Source organism: Rhineura floridana, chromosome 1, assembly GCF_030035675.1.
Source record: "Rhineura floridana isolate rRhiFlo1 chromosome 1, rRhiFlo1.hap2, whole genome shotgun sequence".
NCBI classification, from domain to species: Eukaryota; Metazoa; Chordata; class Lepidosauria; order Squamata; family Rhineuridae; genus Rhineura; species Rhineura floridana.
The window spans coordinates 112,162,583-112,189,487 of record NC_084480.1 but is presented as its reverse complement, the minus strand read 5'-3'; the positions used below and the strand labels follow the sequence as shown (position 1 = coordinate 112,189,487).

At 43.8% G+C, this 26,905-nt stretch overlaps 1 protein-coding gene across 18 annotated transcripts in view; it reads left to right on the top strand.

Annotated features, from left to right (window-relative positions):
• The window catches only part of PTPRD (protein tyrosine phosphatase receptor type D), a 2,140,456-nt gene that overhangs the window by 2,022,913 nt on the left and 90,638 nt on the right, over window positions 1–26,905 (top strand). For all 18 annotated transcript variants that reach the window (XM_061629619.1, XM_061629614.1, XM_061629634.1 and 15 more), the window contains one exon: window positions 12,438–12,561. In XM_061629619.1, coding sequence (XP_061485603.1) covers window positions 12,438–12,561 — 124 coding nt within the window. The remainder of the gene's footprint in view (window positions 1–12,437; window positions 12,562–26,905) is intronic.

Genomic DNA, 26,905 nt, shown 5'->3' with positions numbered 1-26,905 from the left:
GCAAGAAGTCCTTGGTGTCTTTGATATACGATGGGAGGTTTTGCACCATGTTTTGTAAATTTAAGTCAGTGTACAGAGAAATCCTTTCAGTAGCTGTGTTGTTACCTGAGACAATTGGGCGACCAGGATTGTTGGCTTTGTGGATTTTAGGCAGCATGTAAAACCTTCCAGGGGTGGGATTTGGATTAACAAGGAGATCAGCATTTTCCTCTTTAAGAAGTGTCCTACTTGTAAGGTTTTGTATAGATGTAATGATATGAGTATTGAGATCTGTGGTGATGTCTTTGTCAAGAAATCTATATGTTGTTTTATCCTTTAGTTGTCTTTGACCTTCTGCTATATAGTCTGTAGTGTTAAGTACCACAACAGCACCACCCTTATCTGCAGGCTTGATGACAATATCCCTTCCCATCTGAAGGTTCCTTAGGGCTATTCTTTCTTCTTTTGAAAGGCTGTCATGAGTGTTTTTCTGGGTAGGCTCTGCCCGCAATCCGGGTGGGTGACAGCTAGCCTCAGCCTCTGGAGCTGTAATCATGGCAGTCAGGGCAACCCCCACCCAAGTCCTTATGCCCCCCCAGATGACTATTGATTCTGCCCAATGCCCTTCAACCATTAATAGCCCAAATACAATACAGCATTACCTCATGGAGCCACATTAATTTACAAACTCCAAAATACCAAATATCAAAATGTTTTGAAAAGTACCAAAGCTTTTGAATTCTGACTCACCATAACTGATGGAGCTCAACTTTGCTCTTTAAACACACGTCTTCAAACTATGCATACAAAATGTATCTCCTATATGTATATAGTGTGTGTGTATATATATAATTTGATAGCACTATAGTCACTGTTTCCAATTGGGTTCAGGAACACTTGCATCTTGCATCAGATCCTAGACATCACTTAAGATTAAGTCCAGGGTTGCTGCCCCTCTGGTTGGGTCCAACTGTTCTAGAGCACAGTTATATAGGGTATCTAGAAATTTTACCTCTTAGCACTTCTTTGAGGGTAGTTTAAGTCACCTATAACTACAGCATTCCCACTTTTGGATACCTTCTGGATCTCATTCTTCATCTCAAGATCTCCCTAAACTTTTTTTTAATCGGAGGAATAATAAGAGAAAATTGTGAGTGACACTTTAGATTGACTGCCCTACTGTTCTTCAACTGCTTTGGACTATAAGTCTCAAAATCCCTAATCATTGGCCATGCTGGCTGTGCCAGATGGGAGTTCAAAACATCTGGAGGGCGCTAGGTTGGGTAAGGCTGCTTTTGTTTGTAAATTAATTTCTAAGATACTTAGAAATTATTGGTGCTGTGGGAGAAGATCAGACAACATGAATTCTATAACTGCACTTAAAGCACATGTGATGAGTGTCCAGGAGCTAATAACACACTGGAGAAAGGACTGGGAAAAACAAGGCCATAATTTTATTGTCCCTTGGTTGCAGTCATAGGTAGGTTGCCTGATTGGGCAGCTTACTTGCTGGCCAATGCTGCCTCTCAGCCCATCAGTTGGGGGAACCACAAAGGAGTTAAAGGGCATTAGGGGCCCATCCCAGCACAGGTTTTTCTGGGTAGGCTCTGCCTGCAATCTGGGTGGGTGACAGCTAACCTCAGCCTCTGGAGCTGCAGCCATGGCAGTCAGGGCAACCCCCACCCAAGAGTCCTTATGCCCCCCCGATGACTATTGATTCTGCCCAATGCCCTTCAACCATTAATAGCCCAAATACAATACAGCATTACCTCATGGAGCCACATTAATTTTCAAACTCCAAAATACCAAATATATCAAAATGTTTTGAAAAGTACCAAAGCTTTTGAATTCTGACTCACCATAACTGATGGAGCTCAACTTTGCTCTTTAAACACACGTCTTCAAACTATGCATGCAAAATGTATCTCCCATTTTTTGATGGTAATACTAGTCCTGTCATTTTAAAAAAAATTGGTCAGATATTTGGCTTGTGACGCTTCCAGATGGGTGATTATTGTGGGATCGCTGTTCCTCGTGCATGTATGTTTTTCACAGCTTCAAAATTCCAGCCCATGTTTTTCCACTACCATCACCTTTAATCCAGATTTACCCTTTCAATGGAAAATCCAGTACATTGTTTAGAAAACTTGTCAACAACCCATTTGTAATATGAAGCCACTGTCAAGAAGCCCACTTATGTAGAGATGCACAAACATTTCATCATAGGCCCCCCAAAAAGGTTACACTTGAAGGCACTTGCACTTACCTCCTCTTTTTCCTGGCCCCAAACTCTCACATTGCTAGTTGTGGAGGGTGTAGTTTTTGTCACTGTTTTTGTCACCTGTAACTATTTTTTTATTTTATTATCAGCAATATAAACTATTACTATGCTAGTATTCATCAGATTTAGATACTTTATATATTGGAACTGCTCAGCAGAGAATGTGCATTTACTGTATATGTGGTGGGAATATCAAATGGCATTTGATTTTGGGAGATAAATATTATGCCATATATGGATATAACTGAGATCACAGTAAGAGGTCCTCCAATGTTGGCTCTTGCTTAATTTGATTGAGGAGGATATACTCACAGATCTGAAATCTTTAATTTGAGTTTTGGGGAAAGCTGCAAAAATAGTGTGGGCAACAAAGTGGAAATGTCAACAAGTTGCATTAAAATGTTCGGAACTGGATAAATTGATGGAATTGATTCATAGGAGAGAAGGTTGATTGTGGAATGTCAGCTTTGCAAAAAGATGGATATGTTTTGTCAATTGTTAGAATACAAAGTATGGAAATGTGAGGCTTGAAAGGAATCTATTTTTGTAGTAATGGACTATAATGGAAACATGGAATAATTTCATAATAGGGTAAAAGCAAAGAGAAATGGCTGTTTTCCATGCTCAGACTGAGCTGTCTCATTTGATTATGGCCACTATATGCAGCAGATGTAAGCCAGCTCAGTGATCCCCCTCTTCTTCCCTCCCTCTCATTCAAAATACTAATGAATTCTATATTGTTATAACATGTAAGATTCTGAAATAAATATATGCAAGCTTACCTACTGTAGCCTGTGACAGCTAAAGCCACTCAGGGCTGGACAGCTGAAGCTTTGTAAGGGTCAGGGCCGGAGTCATGGCTACAAATGGAATGAACACAGAAGAACAAACTGCTGTTATGCCTTATTTCCCACCCTATCCTTTAATAAGATGAATTAGATAAAACATTTTCGATCTACTTTTTTTATGTTTCTGCTAGCCTGTACTTGGAAGGTTTATGTACTCATCAACTACAGTATCGTAACTCTGATGTGCTTGCTGTGGCTCTGGCACACACTGTTGGGAACTGTACATGAACAGGTGCTTCCTTGTTCTTTGCAGCACTGGGGACCCCTCCTTGCTCGCACATGTGGAGCATTTTCTGGCTTTCATAAGAAAGAAGAAGCCCCTGAGAGAATGTTCTGTGTGCACAATGGAGCCCTGGAGAGTTTTAAATTGCATCCATTACAGCTTATCTTTTTGGTAGTGTGCCAAGAGGCAACTGCTGTTATTTAAGGTACAGCTGTACCTTACCTTTAAACTGCAGTATGAATCTACTAGGTTTTTAAATGCAACCTATCACCAGAATAATATAAGGTAGAAGGGAATTTGGAGATTTATGACCTGAGGTGTTGGTGTTTGTTTAACAATGGCTAGTCTAATTAAAAAGTGTGGGCTGGAAAACCACTCCTAGAGAACTAAATGCTTCATTTGTTACTGGAGAACATAGAAATGCAGGAAATAATAAACAGAACAATTATTGTAACTGCCAGATTTGAAGGTAGCAGGTAGTTATGGAAGTGCCTAAAAAAACTGCAAGTATCTGAAAATAAAGCTCTTTGCTCTGTATGAAAAAGAAAACTTGGTGATGGTTCTTATTTTTGATAAATTATTGAAGCTTAAGAGATATTGAAGAACACCTTTTTTTTTTACTTTCCTCATCTTATTTCTAGTTAAAAATAATCTTTTAAGCTTTCCTTTCATGACATTGGTCACACCTACAGTAGGTGGTTCAGCTGAAGAAATGATAGCATTATTGGTCTTTTCTATAATGAAGTACTTTCTTCTCACCATGTTCTTACTGCCCATAATCACTTCCTCAGAAATGACTCCGCTAATAACTCAATCTGTTACCTTCAGAGCTTGGAAGTAACTAGTTACAAGTAACGAATTACTTGTAATTCATTACATTTTTGAGTAACAAGTGGGTAATTCCTTTACATTTTGATTGTAATAGAACTAGGAGTAATTTTACTACTTTTGTGAAGTAATTGTAACGTTTCCAGAATTACTTTTGGGCATTACTTGGGGGGGGAGTGTGATGCGTCCTTCCCTGGCTCTCCCTGTCAGGTTCCTACCTGCTCGTGGTTACTGCCTGTCTCTAGGCACCACCAGGGACTCCACCAGTCCGGACCGCACTCTCTTATGGTTTCTCTCCCCGCTCTAGCACAGATCTCAACAGATCCCCCTGCTAGGCAACTACCAGTCACGTCCCAATACTAGTATTCCCAGAGACTCTGAATACTGGTATTGTTATTCTCTTCACCGCTGCCACCATTTGTTACAGTTCCCCTTCAGCCTTGGTCATTACCTTACCCTCCCTTCTGGTCTGTGAAACCCCAGCCAAGGATCAGGCCTTTGGTAAACCAAATTAAGTATTTATTACAGATAACAAAGCTAACAAGATTAACAAGATTTCTTCTTAAGGCACATAAGCATGTGGTTTTACTCAATACTAATCCAAACTCCACCTCCCTCCTGGCAAACAACTCTCTAAACCCCACCAACCAACCCACTCAGTTCTCTTCTCCCCCCCGATTCCACTCTCACTCTTCCTTTTATACATTCAGCCATTTTAAACACTCAGCCAATCATCTCGCATTCTACTGCCCATTCACTCCCCCTCCTCTTTCACTCCACTTACCATGTATCTTGTAAAACAACAACACTTACCATATATACATTAATATAGGAACATCACATTTCCCCCCCCTTAAACAACAGCAGAGTATTATTCCTGTTCCAGGATTTATACATCGCGTTAACAATAAAAGTCTCTATGGGGAAAATGTCTTTCTTTGTTCCTCTGTCTGGTCACGTCACTGCAGTCCCAGCCACTTGCCTGGAAAGTCCATCGGCCAGTACATTGTCCTTGCCTTTTATGAACTGGAAGTCCACTTGATAGTCCTGTAGGGCCCAGGACCACCTCTGCAGCATAGTGTTATGGTTTTTCATAGTCTGCAACCATAACAAGGCCCGATGATCCGTAGTCACTGTGAATCTTCGTCCCCACACGTATGGGCGCAACTTGTTCAGTCCCCACACGACCGCTAGGCACTCCTTCTGGACCAACGAATAGTTTTTCTCCCTCGGCGTCAGCTTGTGACTCAGGTACGCCACTGGATGTTTGGTGCCTTCTCTCTCCTGTAGCAAGACGACTCCCAGCGCCAGGTCCGACGCATCTGTAGCCACGATGAATGGTTTCTCATAGTCTGGTGCTATTAATATGGGTCCTTGGCACAAGGCTTGCTTCAGTAGATCAAAAGCCTTCTGACATTCATCCGTCCATACCACACGCTCAGAACACTTCTTCTTTGTTAATTCATGCAAGGGGGTTGCTATTTCCCCAAAATTTCTCACAAACTTCCTATAAAATCCAGCCACACCCAGAAATGCCCTTACTTGTTTTTTGGTTAAGGGGATCGCCCACGCTTGTATTGCCTCCACCTTGCTCCATAAGGGGGTGATTTTCCCACTCCCCACCTTATGTCCCAAATAGATTACTTCGTTTAGTCCAAACTGGCATTTCTTAGCTTTTATTGTGAGGCCTGCTTTTCTTAAGGCCTCCAATGCTGTTGTCAGGTGTTGGACATGCTCAGGCACCGACTTGCTAAAAATGGCTACGTCATCGATATAGGCCACTGCAAAATCTGACATGCCTCGCAACACAGTATTGATTAGCCTCTGAAATGAACTTGGTGAGTTCCTTTGTCCCATGGGTAAGGTCACAAACTCATATAACCCATCTGGTGTACTAAAGGCAGTTTTGGCTCTGGATTGCTCGTCTAGTTCCATTTGCCAAAATCCTTTACAGAGATCTAGTGTAGAGATAATGGTTGCTGCCCCCAATAACTCTAACATTGCGTCTACCCTGGGTATAGGATACGCATCTGGGACAGTAATTTTATTGATTAGCCGATAATCAATGCAAAACCTTGTCGTTCCATATTTTTTCGGAACTAGGACATTACTTGAGGCCCAGGGACTGATGGATTCCCTGATCACTCCTAATTCCAGCATATCTTCCACCTCCTTTTTGATCTCATTCAAAACTTTCCCATTCACACGGTACGGAACAGATCTGATTGGGGCATGATCTCCAGTATCAATGGAATGTATAACTATACTGGTTCGGCCAGGTTTGTTGCTAAAGAGATTCCTATAGGTTTTCAAAACTCTCAGAATCTCTTCTTTTACTTCCTCCTCTACCTCCTCTGACCATTCCACTTGATCTACCCCTCCTTTGTCTTTGCTTTCCTGTACCAAATCTGGAAGTTCAGGCCCACTTCCCTCAGGGAATAAGGTAACTTGCAACACCTTTGCATCCCTGGTATGGTAAGGCTTTAACATATTTACATGAACCACTTTGCTTTTGTTTAATTGGTCTATGGTGATTACATATGTCACTGTGTCAAGCCTTTCTCTGATGGTATATGGTCCTTCCCAGTTAGCTTGTAATTTGTCATGTTTCCTGGGTATGAACGCCATAACCATATCTCCCACATCATACACACGTTCCCTGGCTGTTCTGTCATACCAGTAATGTTGCTTCTCCTGTGCTTGACTCAAATTCTCTTTCACCACTTCCATCATTTGTTTCACTGGTTCACATTCACCCTTTCTCTCAGCAGGCATCCACAGTCTATATAAAATCCCATTCTCACACACAACTTGATTCCTCAGTTTGTCAGTGAAAGGAATCTGTTGGGTCAGGGCTTGTTCCTTTACCTGCTTCAAACTGATATCTTTATGCAGCTCTTCCCTGAATTGCTCTGCTTCTTTCCCAGAGACCGCTTGATACATTTTGTCTCCTTCAGCAGGCCTGCTAGTGGTTGCTATGGTGACCTGAGGCTGGTTAACAGATTCCACCCTGTTTGTTTCAGCCCCCCATAATATGGCTTCTTTTTCTCTGCCAAGTTGCTGTCTGGTCACTACATAGATCTTTACTTGGGCGCCCATTACATCCCTTCCCAGTATTACTGGTTCTTGTTGCTGGGCATTAATGCCTACTTTATATCGGCCCTCTCGGCCTCTCCAAGTCATATCCACCAGGGCCACAGGCAAACTTTCTGGTTGACCTCTCACTCCTTGGATAGTCACAGTTTCCTGAGGTAATATTACCTCAGATTTTATTAAATCTGGCCTCAGTAATGTCTGAGCGGCACCAGTATCAAGCAATGCCCAATAATTTGCCCCTTGTACACTCACTTCCTCTCTCAGACTTGAATCAAGGTCTGTTACTTCTGTCCAGTTTATCTGGCAGCACTGAACCTTTTTTGCTGTTTCTAAAGCCTTGGGCTCTGTTTTCACTGTCCTTGCCTGAGCAGGATTACTACTGGGGTTGGCAACCTCACATTGAAAACGTAGGTGCCACGGTCTACCACATTTGTAGCATAATTTCTCCTCACTTTTAGGGTACACAGATCCACTCTGGGGTGTCCTGTGCCCTTCAGATTTTACTGGAGGACTCACTCGCTGTGGTACCACATCCCTTCTGCCAGCATTATATGGTCTGGGTTTAAACTGTCTTGATGTTTTCCCCACCCAGCCAGTTCTATTGGAGGTGAAGTGATCCGTCATCTCTGCGGCCTCCTGCACAGATGTAGGGGAACGGTCTTTGACCAGGAGCCTTATTTCTGGTGGTAACTGATGGTATAATTGATCCAGTATCAGGCTTTTCACCTCTTCCACTGACTGAGCTTTGGCACTACTCATCCACTTTCCAAATATATCCATCAACTTTGCTCCCAGTTCCACAAAAGACCTCCCTGTCTGTATCTGGCAATTTCTGAAAAGCTTTCTAAAATAATCAGGCCCCAGTCTGAATCTTTTAAACACTGCTTCTTTGAATTCAGCATAGGTGACGGGCCTGTCTGAGGGGAAATATTGGTATACCTCAGCCAATTCCCCTTTAATCAGATTTGATAAATACTGCATGTATTTATCTTCAGGTAGCCCCCACAACTGAGCTGCTTTTTCAAAGGTGCTGAGGTAAATTTGAGGATCTTGACCAGGCTCATAGACAGCAAAGTCCTTTGGAGTAATTTTTATTTTTGCTCCATCTCTGTCCTTTCTTGTTTCATCAGAATGAAACTTCTCTCTTTCAAATTTTAACATTTCTACTTGTAATTCGGCATCCACTGATCGTTGCTTCTCCCTCTCCTCAAACCCCATTCTTATTCTCTCAGTTTCCATCTTCAACTTCTCAGCTTCCATCCTCAATCTCTTAGTTTCCAACTCTCGCTGTTTATCTTTTTCCTCAGCCTCAAAGACCCGCTGCTTTTCTTTCTCATCAGCCTCCCTCCTCAATCTCTCAGCCTCCAACTCCCTCTGCTTGTCTTTTTCCTCAGCCTCCCATCTTAACTTCTCTCTCAAGTACTCTATATAAGCGGGATTGCTTAAATATCCTTCTGGGGTCTCTTCTCTGACAGGTTGTTTTTGCTGGGCAGTTGCAAATCCTATAAGTGCTACCCTCAATTCATCTACCCCTTTACGCTCGTGAGGTAAATTGAATGTTATGCACTTCTCCACCAGCTCCTCTCTTTTCATTTTTATATATTCAGCCATGGTGTTTGAGTTCACTCACTCTTTGCCACACACTCTTTGCCAGTCACTCTCACAAGAAAACTTGTTTTGTTATTTCTGTTTGCCACACCACTGTATCTGGATTCTCTGTTGTTCGTATCCCACCGCTACTGACACCACGTGTGATGCGTCCTTCCCTGGCTCTCCCTGTCAGGTTCCTACCTGCTCGTGGTTACTGCCTGTCTCTAGGCACCACCAGGGACTCCACCAGTCCGGACCGCACTCTCTTATGGTTTCTCTCCCCGCTCTAGCACAGATCTCAACAGATCCCCCTGCTAGGCAACTACCAGTCACGTCCCAATACTAGTATTCCCAGAGACTCTGAATACTGGTATTGTTATTCTCTTCACCGCTGCCACCATTTGTTACAGTTCCCCTTCAGCCTTGGTCATTACCTTACCCTCCCTTCTGGTCTGTGAAACCCCAGCCAAGGATCAGGCCTTTGGTAAACCAAATTAAGTATTTATTACAGATAACAAAGCTAACAAGATTAACAAGATTTCTTCTTAAGGCACATAAGCATATGGTTTTACTCAATACTAATCCGAACTCCACCTCCCTCCTGGCAAACAACTCTCTAAACCCCACCAACCAACCCACTCAGTTCTCTTCTCCCCCCCCGATTCCACTCTCACTCTTCCTTTTATACATTCAGCCATTTTAAACACTCAGCCAATCATCTCGCATTCCACTGCCCATTCACTCCCCCTCCTCTTTCACTCCACTTACCATGTATCTTCTAAAACAGCAACACTTACCATATATACATTAATATAGGAACATCACAGGGAGCTCCTCTGATTTGTGGATAAAAATCATGTGCCTCAAACTGGGCTTCTGTGCAGTGTCGCTCTTTCCTCATGCTCTGTGGATGGGGAGGAGGCAACGAGGGAGGAGGCGATGAGTGAGATGGGGTGGAGTGGAAAAAACAATGATTTTAAAAAATGGATGGTGTTGGTGAAGAATGGAGTGGAGGGGAAAAGGATCCGGAGGTCAAGAACATGGATAAAGGAGGAGAAGGAGGCAGCAGCAGAATGGGGATAAAGAACTGTGGAGGTGAAAGATGAAGTGTGTGTGTGTGTGTGCATGAGTGAGTGTGAGTGAGTGAGAGAGAGAGAGAGAGAGAGAGAGAGAGAGAGAGAGAATACTGTGTTTGCACTTGGCACACAAAGTGGCCTCCACCACCCTCTCTGGCTACTGTGCTGCATTTGCAGTATTTTAACTTTTTTGCATCTCAGGGGAAAATGTGTGTTTGGGTGAGTGTTCCTTAGTTGGTGGCAGGGCAGGGTCTGGGAGGTGGTTAAGTGAGAGAGATTATGCTGGCTGGCTGAGTGGGGGGTTTGCACTTGGTTTGACATGCAAAGATCTGAGTAGTGGCCTCAGCCTCCCTCCCCCCCACCTTTACCAGTGGGGAGACCACTATTGCTATCTTATGAATAAAAATAATTATTCTACTACCTCTGTATGTGTTTATTTTTAATGTTGTTTTAGGCTACTTAGATGTGCAGCAGCCAAGGCCAGCACCTTGTAGGCATTTTTAAAGTAACTGAAATGTAATTGTAGTGATTACTTTGGAGGAAAAGTAAAGTAATCAGTTACTTTCAGAGCAATTGTAATTGTAACGGTAATTACTACTTTTTGGGGCCATGTAACTGTAATTTATTACTTTTTAAAAGTAATCTTCCAAGCTCTGGTTACCTTACATTTTCTCCTGGATAGCCACACAATTATGTATATATCCCCCCCAAGCCCAGGATCCCCTTGCTTTTGTGTTCACAAGGAAACACTCTGCTTCAGTATATTGATTTAATGCAACAGAGACAAGGCAGCTAACTCAGGGTTGTTGTTCTTAGTATATTTAATGACATGTTTGATTTTAGTTTTGTATGATTAATAGCATGATCTTAATCAAGTCAATTCAAAAGTAATTCACCACTGAATTTTCTGAAACTTACTTTCTAATAAGTGTGTTTAGGAATGTTGCCTAACATTTCCAAAATACTCCACAATTACTGAAATTATTTGCTCAACAACAAAAGAATAAGTCCCTCTTTGTTCAGAGAGTTCCCCAACTAATGAGGATTTGAGAAGGGCTAGAAGTCCCTACAAGGATTTTCTATCCTTTCCCAATGTTTGGCTAAATATGTTTCATCGGATGTGAGCGGGGGGGGATATCTAAACTACTACTCACTGTGGGAAAATAATGGACTCTACGTGGGGCTGCCTTTGAAGAGAGTTCGGAAACTGCAGCTTGTGCAAAATGCAGCGGCCAGATTGGTAACAGGGACCAGATCCGAACATATAATACCGTTTCTGGCCTGCTTGCATTGGCTGCCTGTATGTTTCCGAGCTCGATTCAAGGTGCTGGTTTTGACCTATAAAGCCTTACACGGCTTGGGACCACAATACCTGATGGAACGCCTCTCCCAACATGAACCCACCCGTACACTACGTTCAAGATCAAAGGCCCTCCTCCGGGTGCCTACTCGGAGGGAAGCTGGGAGTCTGGCAACAAGGGAGAGGGCCTTCTCAGTGGTGGCCCCCAAATTATGGAATGATCTTACTGACGAGGTATGCCTGGCACCAACACTGTTATCTTTTCGGCACCAGGTCGAGACTTTCCTCTTCTCCCAGGCATTTTAGCATGTGTTTTAAATTGTTTTAAATTTTTAAATTGTGTTTTACATTGTTTTTAAAAGATGTGTTTTTAAATTTGTATATTTGTTTTAATGTTTTTAGTTACTATAAACCTCCCAGAGAGCTTCTGCTATGGGGCAGTATATAAGTACAATAAATAAATAAATGGCAAAATTTGCATTCCAACCATCCAGATCCTGCAATCCTGTGCCAATCCTATGGTTCCACTATGGCAGCTCCACTGCACTACTGCTTGCTTTTGATTGGGTATACTATCCTAATTCAGCAATAACAATAACAGTGTACAATAACAGCACTGAAACCTCAACCATGTACAAACCAGTCTGTTGTTTGGATGTGATTGCTGCAGAAACTGCAGGAACTTCATCTTTACCTTAGCAGGGATTTTAAAAAGAGGGGCATTGATAGCTTTTGGTTAGAGATTTTAGATCCGAACCTCAAAACCCTGTAGTACAATGGATGGTTGACAGCACTAGAGGAAGTCTGCTGTCCCTCACACATAGACATAGTCTATCCTAGGCTATGTACAAAATTTCGAGTGCTATGGTTGCCCGTGGCTAAATCAACTTGGGCTTTCCTTTATGCTCTTTCTGTCTTTTTTTTTTGTCATCTCATCTCTTCTCTTCAGACACACGCACCGTCCTCCACATTTCTCAAAGAAATAAAGTGTCTCCAGCATTGTTTTCTGTCTTGTTGTGCATAAGAACAAACAGATATCTATGCAAGACCAGTGGTTAAAAGTAGTTGTGAACAAGTACCAGTATGACAAACTGCAGTGGAATAAGACCCACAATTAAATGCTTTAAGCTATGTAATACAGTTGAATCTTACTTTAAAAATAAGCATTTCCAAAATACTAATAACTATCCATTCTCTTTTTTCCTTTTTTAAAAAGTCAATTGACCCAGGTCAGCAATTCACATGGGAACACTCTAACCTGGAAGTAAATAAACCAAAGAATAGATACGCGAATGTCATTGCTTATGACCATTCTCGAGTTCTCCAATCAGCAATAGAAGGTAAGATGGATATGGAACCAAGCAAACCTTAAAATATTGTAAATTAATAGCAGCTCATTATCTACGGGTTCAGAGCCAACTGAAATTCAGAGCTTTGAAATCCATACAATAAGGATATTTTCTTCTATTTCATATTTGAGTGTTTATTAATCACATGAAAGACTTCATTACTTTATAGTAGGGCCCCACTCATACAGCGGGTTATGTTCCAGACCCCCGTCTAAAAGTGAAAGCCATCAAAAAGTGGAACTCATTCAATAGAATGGCACCCAACGCCTGCAAAACTCCGTAAAAGCGGAACAAGCTCCGTATGAGTGGGGCCTTACTCTAATTGAAAGCCACCGCATTAGCGGGCCTCCACAAAACAGGGCCCTTCTGTATGTCATTAACTTACATGGTATATTCATGTAGTTCTTTTACCCAGTTAGAACAAAAAGGGCTAAGAGAATGTAAGTTTGTAATGTGTGTGTCCTGTGTGTGCGTGTGCATGTGCATAACTGTCAATGAACAAACTGAGGCCTTCCTAAAAGAGTTTTTCCTGCAATGATAATGTGTGAATTAGAAAGAACAGTGTTTTGCTTTGTCATCCAGTTCAGAGATTCTAGATCTTTATAAAAGCATTATGTAACAACATAAACTGAACGAACGTCTATTACGAGTTACTAATAGATTGCATCTGAACTGCAGCAGTTTGTGTTGTATAAGATTATGGGTTGTGGTGTGCTGTAGACTGCCTGGGGAAAAAAGCTCTCTATTTTGCAGTTTGTGCACATTCATGAAGGGCCATTTGATTGAGAACCTACATTTCGATTTAAGAAGAGGCCAGCTGGAGGTCTCGGAATAAAGGCTGGATTTGACCATCCTGGATAATCTGGACCATTGTTTTGATTCCATAATAAGTTGTTTTCTATATCTTTAGAGAGATCATATTTTGTGGTTTGTTCTTCTCTGTTGCAGAGTGCATTGTTTGCATCCGTGAGGTTTGAGATCAGATTCCCAGTACTACTAATAAGGGATCTCAGGAAATAGAGCTACAGAAACCCACTATGTACAACCTTGGAGCACTGGATTAAAAATCATTTGGACAACTCTGGGTAGATCTGCTGAGCAGCTCATTATAGAGGCCTTGTTCACACATGGCTTAACAATGGCTTAGTAGGAATGACAAGTGTGTGGGTACCGAGAGTGAAAATCACATCGGTTTCACTCCTGCCCCAATCCTGCTACTGCCACACTACCTGGAGCTAAGACAAACAAAGCACATTTGGTAAACAAAGAACAAATCTTGGCTATATCTCATTTTATTGGGAGCCCAGGTCAGCACATAACACTAATCCAAACAATGGCTTAGCACAGCAGCAGAAGGACAGGGGGAGAAGTGAAGTGGCCAGAATTTCCCTTAGGGTACTTGCACAATTGCTCGTTCTCTCTAAGCCATAATTTGGCTTTGCATTATGTGTGCAGATAGAAACTAACACACTGTTAAGTACATTGAAGTCATACTAAAACAGAAAGGACCTGATAATGAATTTAACATATGCTGAGTATTTAATTAATACTCATTGATGTGTGGTGGTGGTAATGGTGGTAATGATAAAAAATGGCAACTCTCAATCACAGTTGAATTTCCAGAGGTTTTCTTGCTTTTCATTTTTGTCCCAAGCATAACTTGTTGACCAGATGGGACAATACTGTTTCCAGTGCAGAAAGGGAAAAAACCACTTCTGGGCATTAGAAATTTATCCATCAAATAATTTATTCAAAAGCTTCTAAACTATTAACTGCTTCTGCAGGTAAAGGATGCTTTTTTGGCATAAAGAGATGTTTCAGCTAGCTTAGCTGCTTACATGGAAGATCATAGTTCCTTCTTCCTTCCTTCCTTCTTTATATATCACATGTTAAATTGTATGGCACTTAATCTTTACTTAGATAAACAGCATCTTATCTTAGGCTACCCAAAAGAAGCAGACACGGCACAGAGCAATATGGCTGTGTTTATAAGTGTAATCAATTCTCCAGTGTGCTATGCAAAGCTAAGTGAATGCTTACTGAAGGAAAACACAATCCCACTATTGAGCCTACATCTCTGTCTAATTTTTTGCAGCTGCATATCAGAGGCTTTGAAAACATACACAACTTTTTTTTCAAATATATTAGAAAATTTAAATGATTGCCTTGGAAAAATTTGCATGTAATAATCTGCTTACATTTGTTCCACCTGTAAGCTCATTTAAATGATATTGGCTGCATTTTAGCTGTGTCAGTTATATTCCCTCATATCAAACTATCCAGCCCAAATGCCACTTTACATGTATATTAATTAGAGATTTGGCTATCGAAAAAGAAAAAGAACCTGTTGCAGCTGCCATTCTTGATAATATGACTGGCTTTGCACTTTCAGTACCCTTAGAGCAATGGGTCGTTTCCTCTGTTTGGGAAATTCAAGGACGTTATTGAGCCTATCATGCCTTCTTTTTTTCTTCATTATCTTCATCATAATTGAAATATAGGCCATAAAAAGTACATATCAGGCTAAAGCAATAGAATTTTACCTGGATGTTATCCAGAAAGAGATCTGAATAAGTAGGAAAACCTGGTTTGAAAGGGCTGCCAGTGCTACATGTGTGACCCAAGAAATTTCTTGAAACAAAAGCAAATTTCTGTATCAGAAGCAAATTACTGTAAATGTTATGAGTAAAATAATAACAATAATAATACCCAAAGGCCTCTAAAGCGACTTACAACAAAACATAGACTTTTAATCAGAATGCCTGTTAATTGCAGTGCATGGTTTTGGTCTTTCCAGAGTCCTAAAGCGGAGGTATGTATACATATGCCATCAAAGGCTGATCTGGTAAAGAAATGTCACATTATTATACAGCCACAAGAGTGGCTGTATACTATAGACAGCATGGATTTTTTGCATTCCGCAATGTTAAATGGAAAATATCCCCCCATACCATTCTGATGCTTCCCATAAACTCATTTCAAAATAAAACCTTACAAAACTTATAGTCCAGAACTCAGAAACGCTCGCTTAACAGCCATCTTAATTTCCATGGTGATACACAAAACCATCCGAGAGAATTGAGAGTTCAAAGTCTAAAAAGAGAGAGAAAAACCCCAGTCTCCTGTTGGACTTTTTTCTGTCAGTGTTCTCATAATCTGTTGAAATCAATTTAAAAAGCACCCATGTTCACAGAGTACTGTAATCCTATTACTGACCTTGCCCCATACTCTGACCTTCAACTTCTGCAGTTTAAAAGTTTAAAAAATGCCTGGACGTTTTTTAATTAATTTAAGAAATTTAGCATTGGAGTCTATGATACTCTGAGTATGCTGATTAAGAACCAACTGTCAGTGTTATAAAAGCCATACTAACCTCTCTTTGGTTTGGCTAATCAGAGGGCCACACGCATGCCAGACATTTATTTCACTTTAGACAGTCATGGCTTTCCCCAAAGAATCCTGGGAAGTGTAGTTTTTGAAGGGTGCTGAGAAGAAACTCCTATTCACCTGACAGAGCTAGTGGGCAGAGTGGTTTAACAGTCAGATGCACTGATTGAAGGTCTGTGAGGGGAACAGGGCGTCTCCTAGCAACTCTAAGCACCCTTCACTAACTACACTTCCCAGGATTCTTTGGGAGAAACCATGACTGACTAAAGCAGTGTTTCCCAACTAGTGGGCTACCAGATGTTGTTGGACCACAATTCCCATCTTTCCTGACCATTGGCAATGCTGGCTGAGGCTGATGGGAGTTGTGGCCCAACAACATCTGGTGGCCCACTAGTTGGGAAAGGCTGGTCTAAGGTGAAATAAAGTTCTGCTGTGGATGTGGCCAGGGACAGCTTTGGTTTAAATTTGAGTGGGAGGCTACATGTGCCTGCTGTAGAATAAAAAGGTGGGGGAAGCAATAAAAAACAATGATGCTGTTCACAATGTTTTCCTTTTGGAAAGGAAAGGGCCTTCCCCTCTGCCCAGTGCCCACTCACCCAATCTCCCCTCCCACTCCCTTCCCCCTTCCTCCCCTTCCTGCCCCTCTCCTCCACCTCTTGCCCCCTTCCTGGCCCCTCCTCCCCTCCCTCTTCCCCCCTCCCTGCTGCAGGTCAGTTTCACCTATCCTAAGCTTGATTGCACAGGAGTAAATCCCACTGAATTCAAAAAGCATGCAAATTATCAAACCTGCCCTCCCATCCTCCTCCCTCTTGTCTCTCCCTCTTCCTTTGCCTCTCCTTACCCCTCCCCATCCCCTTCCTGCCCCCTCCTCTCCTCCCTCCCTCTCCCGCCTTCCTGCCCCCCTACTCCCCCCCTTCCTGCCTCTGCCCCAGGTCAGTTTCACCCATCCTAAGCATGATTGCATGGGACTAAATCCTACTGAACTCAATAAGCATACAAATTATCAAACCTGCCATCCACTCCTCCTCTGTTCCATCACCTCCTTTTTACCCCTTCCCTCCCCCTTTCTTCACCCCTCCCCTTCCAATCCTCTCCTTCCACTTCTCTCTCCCCTTCCCCTCCTCCTTCCCCATGCTGAGTTTTACCTATCTTAACCATGACTGCACAGGAGTAAATCCCACTGAACTCAATAAGCATGCAAATGATCAATCCATTCTAGCAAACTTGCACAGGATCCCATTTCTTACCTCCCGGATTAAAAAGCAGAGAAATTCACTAATAGGCAAAAAAACCCCTGTGGTTTAAGAACATACCTGTAGCCAACAGATATTTCTATCAAACTTTAACAAGCAGGGAAATTGGGCATCTATAGTGAATGCATCAGGGAAGCAGACCTGACGTCCTCTCTGAGATACTATACTGCCCTTCAAATTTGTCAAAATGCTAAGACAATTTGGGTTGGTCTTTCACAGTCCAACCCACTTCCTGTGTAACTGGGAAGAATTTGGTAATGTGTGCCTCTGAGTATATGGTGAGTAGTGGCAACACCTGCAATCAGCCCAAATATCAGAAACAAGAAATATGCTGTGCTGATCTTGTTTTAGTAGGGAGGAAGCAACAATATGAAGACAGTTGATATAGTTCAGATAGTCATGTTAAATATGTTTGATTTACTTTGCAATTTTAGTGAAGTTTCCTTTATTTATTTATTTATTTATTTATTACGTTTATATACCGCCCCATAGCCAAAGCTCTCTGGGCAGTTTACAGCAATTAAAAACATTAAAAACAAATATATGAATTTTAAAACAGGAAAAACAATTTAAAAACACATTTTTTAAAAATTTAAAAACAATTTGAAAACAAATGCTAAAATGCCTGGGAGAAGAGGAAAGTCTTGACCTGGTGCCAAAAAGATAACAGTGTTGGCACCAGGTGCACCGCATCAGGGAGATCTTTCCATAATTTGGAGGCCACCACTGAGAAGGCCCTCTCCCTTGTTGCCAGACTCTCAGCTGTCAGGAGAGGCGTTCCATCAGGCATTGTGGTCCTAAGCCGTGTAAGGCTTTATAGGTTAAAACCAGCACCTTGAATCGAGCTCGTAAACATACAGGCAGCCAATGCAAGCGGGCCAGAATCAGTTTTATATGTTCAAACCGTTCCTGTTACCAATCGGGCCACTGCATTTTGCACAAGCTGCAGTTTCCGAACTGTCTTCAAAGGCAGCCCCACGTAGAGTGCATTGCAGTAATCTAACTTGAAGGTTACCAGAGCATGGACAACTGAAGCCTGGTTATCCCTGTCCAGATAGGGGTGTAGTAAATCATTTTCTTTGCTTTGGAGATGGCAGGTGTTGCCACCACTCCCCATATGCTCAGAGGCACGTTACCAAATTCTTCCAAGCTACACAGGAATTGGATTGGACTGTGGACAACCCAAATTGTGTTTCCATTTTTACAAATTTGTAGGGCAGTACAATATCTCAGAGAGGTCAGGTTTCCTGCTCCGGTGCATTCACTGTAGCTGCCCAATTTCCTGCTTTTTAAAGTTTGATAGAAATATCTGTTGGCTATAGATACGTTCTTAAACCACAAGATGTTTTTACCTGTTGGTGAATTTTACTTTATTCCACTTCTGTGGAAGAAAATATGCATGATAAGATTAAAATGTAGGTTAGTATAAATACAAGGGATCGTGATAGGTGAACAAGGCTGCACTTTTTATTTCATCAGTGCCTTGCCCAAACTTGAGGTTGTATCCAAAGTAGCGGTAAGTCATGGTCCTGTCAGCGCAAGGATTTCTGCTTGTGGAATGGGACTTCTCCACACACATATGCCACCTAAATCTGTTCTAAGGGTTTCCCCAAACCTCCAATGCAGATTTGGGAAGGGTGCAGAGTTTGCATGGGGAGCATGGAGGGGTGATTCCAATTGCTCAAGAGGAAATCCTTGCACTGACGTGGTAAGTTAGTTGGATGCGACCCTCAGTGCTGATGTGAAAAATGATTTTTATGTGGTGACACCATCATGTGTTGATATATGACGACTGGCCTTTTGAATGCTTTGACATATGTTGGGACTGACACTCAACAATGTTCTAGACGAGCCTTGAAATATGAATTGTGCCAGGAAATCTTAGTCCAGATTTTGACAAATGAATTTTTTCATTTTCTTTGTTTAGGAAACAAAAGTATATAGAATTAAATTTGTTTGCTGCACTTTCAGATTGTCCTATGATAGGGAATGGTCATGTTCATTATGCAGTGACTGTGAGAATGTACCATTGATCTCACCTGAAAGGTGATTTTCATAGGAAGGGGCCATCACTGTGGGAAATAGTTCCACCTATCGTGCGAAGGCAAGAATGTTTTTGAAGTCAAGACTAGGGACGTCATGCCCCTCCCACTCTCCAGTTCATTCGTAGCGAGTCTAAAAGAGATATCTAAAAATACAAGAACAAGGCCAACAGGCCCGCCAGGAAAATAACATAATAGTCACATGCATAACAACATGACTCTAACATAACTTCATAACATAACAGAACTAAAAGTCTTGACTTCACTCTTACATTTAAATATAATATGGAAACAATAACATGTAACCCATTGATAAAATCGCTAGTCATCCTCCAACTGGGAGGGTCGTGATGGCCCCTTCCTATGAAAATCACCTTTCAGGTGAGACCAGTGGTACATTTTCCATAGGAAGTGGGCCATCACTGTGGGATGTACCAAAGCAACCCATATAGGGAGGGACCACCCACATGTTAATCCTCATTAAGAACCTGTTGCAACACTCGTCTGCCAAAAGAAGCATCAGCAGAGGCATAACGATCAATTTTATAATGTCTTATAAACGAGTGTGGGGAAGACCAGACTGCAGCCCTACAAATATCGGCAACAGGAGCATTAGTAGCAAAAGCAGCCGAAGTGGCAGCTGACCTAGTAGAATGAGCTGTTATACTAGCAGGAACTGGCAGCTTCAGGGACTCATATGCTAAGGTAATGCATGCCCTTAACCAACGGGATAAGGTAGGATTGGATACTTTATGCCCCATAGACCTTGGATGAAAGGATACAAACAGAGACTCCGTTCGTCGAATCTCTTGGGTCCTAGACAGGTAGGTCTTGAGAGCCCTCCGGACATCTAACGAATACCAAGCCTTTTCAAGAGGATGGGTAGGATCCGGGCAAAAGGAAGGCAACACAATGTCCTGGTTGCAATGAAAAACTGAATCGACCTTGGGACGAAAGGAAGGGTCAGTCTTCAGCACAACAGAGTCCTTATGGAAGACGCAGAGGTGTCTAGCAGAAGACAATGCGCCCAACTCCGAAACGCGTCTGGCAGATGTGATTGCAATCAGAAACAGGACCTTGAAGGACAGTATGCGTAGGGGCACAGTCCTGATGGGTTCAAACGGAGGGTGTTGCAAAGCCTGCAGGACTTTCGGCAAACTCCATGAGGGGAACCGATGGACAACAGCCGGAGCACGTAGGGCGACTCCCCTCAAAAAACGTTTGATGAACGGATGTGAGGAAATATGATCTCCAGGAGAGGACACTGAGAGAATGGATGACAGAGTAGACGCATGTCGACGTAGAGTGTTGGGTCGAAGTCCCATCATAAAGCCACTATGGAGAAATTGGAGCACCTGGTGCACATTGGACTGGGATGGATCGTGGTGGTGGGACTGACACCACTTGGAGAAAGCCACCCAGGTATGTTGATAAATGCGAGTGGTAGATGGTCTTCTCGAGGCCAAAATAATATCAATCACAGCGTCAGACAGTCCAGCTGACCTCAAGTGTCTCCGTTCAAACGCCACGCTGTTAGATTGAGCCAAGTAGGGTCCTGGTGCAGTACTGGGCCCTGGGATAGGAGGTCTGGCGTTACTGGAAGTGTCCAAGGATCCATCATTGACATTGCCAGAAGATCTGAGAACCACGGTCGGCGTGGCCAAAATGGTGCTATCAGAACCAGCTGTGCCCTTTCGGTTCGCGCCTTCCTCAAGGTTTTGGCTAACAATGGTATGGGAGGAAAGGCGTACAATAGACCGTCTGGCCACGGTGTTGTCAGAGCATCCACTGCTTCTGCTGTTGAGTCCAGGTATCGAGCAAAGTACCTTGGAAGCTGGCAATTGTGACTGGAAGCAAACAGGTCGACTGAGAGGGCGCCGAACCGACACTGGAGACGATGGAAAATGGCTGGATGAAGTTTCCATTCTCCCGGGAAGACCTGTTGTCTGCTGAGCCAGTCTGCTGTCACATTCCAAATCCCTCTGAGGTGCTCTGCTTTCAGGGATTGTAGATGTTGTTCTGCCCAGACAAAGATGAGGGAGGCTAAGTCCTGCAGAGGACGAGACCTGGTGCCCCCCTGTCTGTTCAAATGTGATTTTACACACGTGTTGTCTGTTCGAATGAGCACATGATGCAAAGGGAACAGAGACTGAAAATGACATAGAGCCAAGTGGACAGCCTTTAGTTCCAGCCAGTTGATGCTTCGAGATTGCTCTGCGTTGGGCCAAACCCCCTGAACGTACTGGGAGTTGCAGTGGGCTCCCCAACCTATGAGGCTGGCGTCTGTGGTCACGACGGTTCTGCGGGGTTCTCTGAACGACGTGCCCTTGGAGAGGTGTTGAACCTTGGTCCACCAGCGGAAGGAGAGGCGCAGAGCGGGGCTCAAACGAACTTTGCGATGGTTGGAGCTGGCAATGTCTTTTTGAAAAGGCAACAGAGTCCACTGAAGGGGCCGAGTGTGAGCTCGAGCCCAGGGCACAATGTGGATTGTGGAGATAAACATCCCGAGCGCTCTGGCGAGAAGCATGACGTCTGCGGATGTTTGTTGCATCAGGGACCTTGCGATGCTTGTGATGGCAGTGATGCGATCTGGAGCCAGGAAGACCATTGCCTGCAGGGTGTCCAACATTGCCCCAAGATGTAGTAGGCGTTGGGTTGGTTGGAGATGGCTTTTGTCGAAGTTGACAAGCCAGCCGTAGGTTTGCAAAACATTGAGGGTGATCATTAAATGATGATGAGCCAGCTCTTCAGACTTGGCCCGTATGAGCAGATCATCCAAATATGGGTAGATATGAACCCCTTGGGTCCGAAGGTAAGCCACTAGGATGAGTAGCACCTTGGAAAATACTCTTGGAGCAGAGGAGAGGCCAAAAGGCATCGCTCTATATTGAAAATGTTGGTGGCCAAAAGCAAACCGAAGAAACTTTCTGTGGGCTATGCAAATGGGTACATGGAGATACGCTTCCTTAAGGTCGATAGAAGCCAGGAAGTCTCCTTCATGCAGACTCTCGGTAATGGAATGGAGAGATTCCATTTTGAACTTGCGGTATGTTACAAAACGGTTGACAAACTTGAGATCCAATACCGCCCTCCAAGATAAATCTCGTTTTGGCACAGCAAATAGGAGGGAGTACACCCCTTCCGATCTCTCAGTTGTGGGAACTGGCTCTATTGCCGCTATGTGCAAGAGGTGATGTATAGCTGTCTGCATGATGTTGTGCCTGGCTGGTGCCCTTGGGCAAGGAGACGGGTGGAATCTGTCTGATGGGGTTGCCCAGAACTCTATGGTATAGCCATAAGTGAAGAGGTCCCTGATCCAGGAGACCGTAGTAAGGCGCAGCCATCGATCTCCAAAATTAAGTAATCTGCCACCTATGGGAATGGCGTTAATACTACTTGTGTAGGCGAGGACCTCCCCTATATGAGGACGATGAGTTGCCCCTGCGCCCTTGGTACTGACCTCTGCCCTGGAAGCGTCGGTTCCAGGAACCCCTGAATGCGTTGGAATCATAGGGTCTGAAATTGCGGCCTCGTCCTCCTGGCCGCGTTCCTCGAAAAGGCTGGTTAGAACGAAAGGAGGGAAATCGCCTGAAGGGCCTGTGGTCGATGTTCTTGACTGTGGCTAGAACCGGTTTATGGGCGTCTTTTGGATCAACCAGAACTGCCTTTAGAGCTTCCTCGCCGAAGAGTAGAGATCCGGAGTAAGGAGCCTTGGACAGGTTCAATCTGGCCGCTGAATCAGCTTGCCAGTGGCGAAGCCAGAGGGTACGACGAGCGACTATTTGAGTCGTCATGGCTCGTGCCCCTAATTGGGTGGCATCCAAAGTGGCATCGGCCACAAAGGCTGCTGTCTTACGTAATTTCAATAGTGCTCTTTTGAAGGCGACAGGATCAGGGTTATCATCCTCTAGAAGGTCATCCAGCCACATCATAGATGCTCTGGAGAAGATGGAGGCGGAGGCGGAGGCACGCATGGCTAGGGCAGTGGCCTCGTGGTTCTTGCGGAGGGCGAAGTCTATTCGACGCTCAGTAGTATCTTTTAGGTGGGATTCCCCTTCCCTGGGCAAGATAGATCGTGAAACGAGGCGAGCGATCGGTTCATCTATGCCAGGGACATCTAACTTGGTGGCGAAGTCTGGGGCTAGGGCGTAAAGTCTGTCAGCCATGTTCTTGAAGCGTCGAGCTTTGAGTGGGTGGGCCCATTCTTCGGAAGTTAATTTGGCAATTGGGTCCGGCACCGGGATGTAGTGTTCAGTAGGTGCAGGGGATTTGAGGACCTTGGCCCCTTTGAGAGCTGGAGCGGACGAAGTTGAAGGCGCAGTCTGGAGACCAAGGGTGTGAAGTACCCTACGTGCGAGCGGTTGGTAATCTGAGGTATTGAACAAGCGATACGATGTATCCTCCTCATGATCTGAATAGTCGCTCCAGTCGTCTCCTTCAACATGGTCAGTGAAAGTTAACTCCTCCGCATACGAGGCTTCGTCCGTACATCTGCCTCTGGCTACATCAAAGGGATCTGGTGAGCAGGAAGGATGAGCAGCATGGAACGCACGTTGGTCCATGTTGAGTGGGGGTATGGCAGGAACCTGTGGTAGTGACTGCATTCGTGTGAAATAAGCCAGCATGGCTTGGAGTTGGGAGAGGAAATCAGGAGACAGCTGCAGACCAGATGTGTGAGATGTATGTGCCTGGTGGGCTATTGGAACAGATGTCTGAGGCGGTAAGCCAGAGGTAGGTTCGTTAGGCGAACCGTGAGGGGGAAAGCCAACAAACTCTTCCTCGTCAGAGGCCGTAGCAGGAGAATGGAAAATATCACTTATGTGTGTCTGTGCTGTGGTAGTTGTTGGCACAGAGACATAACGAGGGCGCTTTGGTTTACTATGGCTGGAAAGATGTTTTGTCTTAGCCAGTGCTTTGGCATGTCTGGTCTTAGACGTGTTAGTATGTTGTGGCTTGGCTGATTGTGGCATGTCTGGCTGATCTGGCACCATGTGTGTTGATGGTGACATGCCTGGCTGTTCTGCCATCTTATATGAACCTGGGTGCAGTACACTGCCACGGAGGGGGCAGGATGTAAAGACCCGAACTGGCACAGCGTACTACCACGGAGGGGGTAGGATACACTGGCAGATGGCGAATGCACTGCCACAGAGGGGGCAGAATGCACAGAAGTATCAGCGTTAATATAATATAGGCTGTTTAGAGTAGGCACACTCAGATTAGTGCTGTAGGCTGGGTTTTTGGCTTGTTCACGGCCCCATAGGGGGCAGGATATGTAATGTAAATCAGATTTAATACAATTCAGCCACTGATATTAAAGCTCCAGCCTTGATAATGTAATCCAGCCACTAGGATTAAAGCTCCAGCCTTGATAATGTAATCCAGCCACTAGGATTAAAACTCCAGCCTTGATAATGTAATCCAGCCACTAGGATTAAAACTCCAGCCTTGATAATGTAATCCAGCCACTAGGATTAAAGCTCCAGCCTTGATAATACAATCCAGCCCACTAGGATTGGAGCTCCAGCCTTGATAATATAATTCAGCCACTATGATTACAGCCACAGTAAAGTGTGTAAATCAGTTGTGTGTAAATTAGTCAGCAGCACATATACACAGACGTACGGATAGATAGTCTGTAGGGGAGGTATCCGATAATAAGGGGAACAAAAAGGGCGGGAAATTCAAATTCTGAAAGAAGAAAAAAATGGCGCCCGGAAAAAAGGAGCGGGAAAAAAAGGCAGAGAGGGAAGAAGCAATGGCGGCCGTCGGAGGCGAACTGGAGGAAGGGCTGCCCAGCCGATCTCGCCAAAAACCGCAGTAGCGGCTCCAAAAAGTCCCCGGAGAAAACAGGTAGGGGAAAAACGGCAGCCACCGCAGAGAGAGCCGCCGTCGCGGTCTGTAAAGCCCTCAGTGGGATTTAAGCCACGTTGCGAGGGCGATCTGAGGCAGAGGGTTAACGGCGGGAGCCGCAGCTGCAAGCTCCCGCTGAGATCGGATAAGCCGCAGCCGCGGCAACCGATCGGGGGGGGGAGAGGTTAACAGCGATCAGGATCAGAAGCGATCAAAAGGGGAGAACCGCAGCCGCGGTCCTTGAGGGAGCCCCCTGGCTAAAGAGACAACTGAGCGGGGGGGGGGCCTAGAAACTGCCAAAACGAAGAGAGCCGCAGCCGCGGTCTCAGAGGGAGCCCCCAGTCAAGTAAATAAAAATAGATTGAATAGCTCTGAGGGAAGGGTGAGGAAGCCGCAGCCGCGGTCCCTGAGGGAACCCTCAGAGGCTAAACACAAACAGAAAAAGAGAAAGGATTTAAAGACAGATACGAGACTTAGCTAAATGCTATGAAAATTCCAATCTTGTTCGTACGAAGGCAAGAATGAACTGGAGAGTGGGAGGGGCATGACGTCCCTAGTCTTGACTTCAAAAACATTCTTGCCTTCGCACAATAGGTGGAACTATTTCCCACAGTGATGGCCCACTTCCTATGGAAAAACAGCCATCACAGATCAAACACCACAGAGAGAGCTTTCATGTTACCTGACATGATATCCAGCACAATACTTTTTAAATGGAAATGTTCAACTGCATGGACTTGAATGTTGAGCAACTGAGGATATAATTTATACATTCCATTTAGTTATTTCTCCCTCTTTTATCTGATACTTTTTCCAAGATGTTCACCATAGTATAACACATTTTATCCTTAAAAGAACTCCTGTGGACTAAGTTAGACCAAAAGTTTATGACTGGTCCAACGCCACCCAGTGAGTTCCTTGAGCACTTATACTGCAGATCAAGAAAGGTATCACCAGGTCCAAGAGGATGCCTGCATGGTAAATGAGAAGAGTCAAAGAAGGTAGAGACATGAAGGCTTTCTTTAGAAAGCAGAAGTCTTGTCCAGACAAGGAGAACATAAAGGAACAAATAAAGGAACACAAACTTTGGGGAAACAAATGCAAGCATACAACAAGGGATGCTAAAAGGGAATTTCAGGAGCAAATTGCTGAAAATCATAAAGAGCAACAACAAAACTATCTTTAAATTAGTAGCAAGAGACTGTCTTGAGAGGAGGTTGGACCCATGGATGACAAGGGAGTCAAAGCTGTGCCAAAAGAGGATAAGAAGATTGCAGAGAAGTTGAATGAATTATTTGCATCTGTCTAACAGCAGATTTAGGGCAGATTCCTCTGCCTGAACTAACTTTTGCAGGAAGGGAATCTGAGGAACTGAGGCAAATAGTGGTGATGAGAGATGAAGTTCTAGGTCTTGTTGACAAAATAAAAACTGACAAAGTGGCAGGTTTGGATGACATCCATCCAACAATTCTCAAATCAAATGTGAAATTGGTAATCTTTTAACATCCCTAAGATCTGCGTCCATATCTGAGGACTGGAAAATGGCCAATGTAAGACCAATGTTAAAAAAAGGGATCGGGGGGAGGTGATCCTGGATTATGTGCAATTATGTGCAATCAGCTGAACAAGTCTTGCTGAAGCAGATCCACTTGGCTTCAGCAAGGGTAAATCCTGTCTCAATAACCTATTAGAGTTATTTGAGTATTAGAGTTATCTGAGAGTGTCAATCAGCATATAGATAAGAGGTAATCCAGTTGACATAGTACGTTTGGACTTTCAAAAAGCTTTTGACATGGTAGC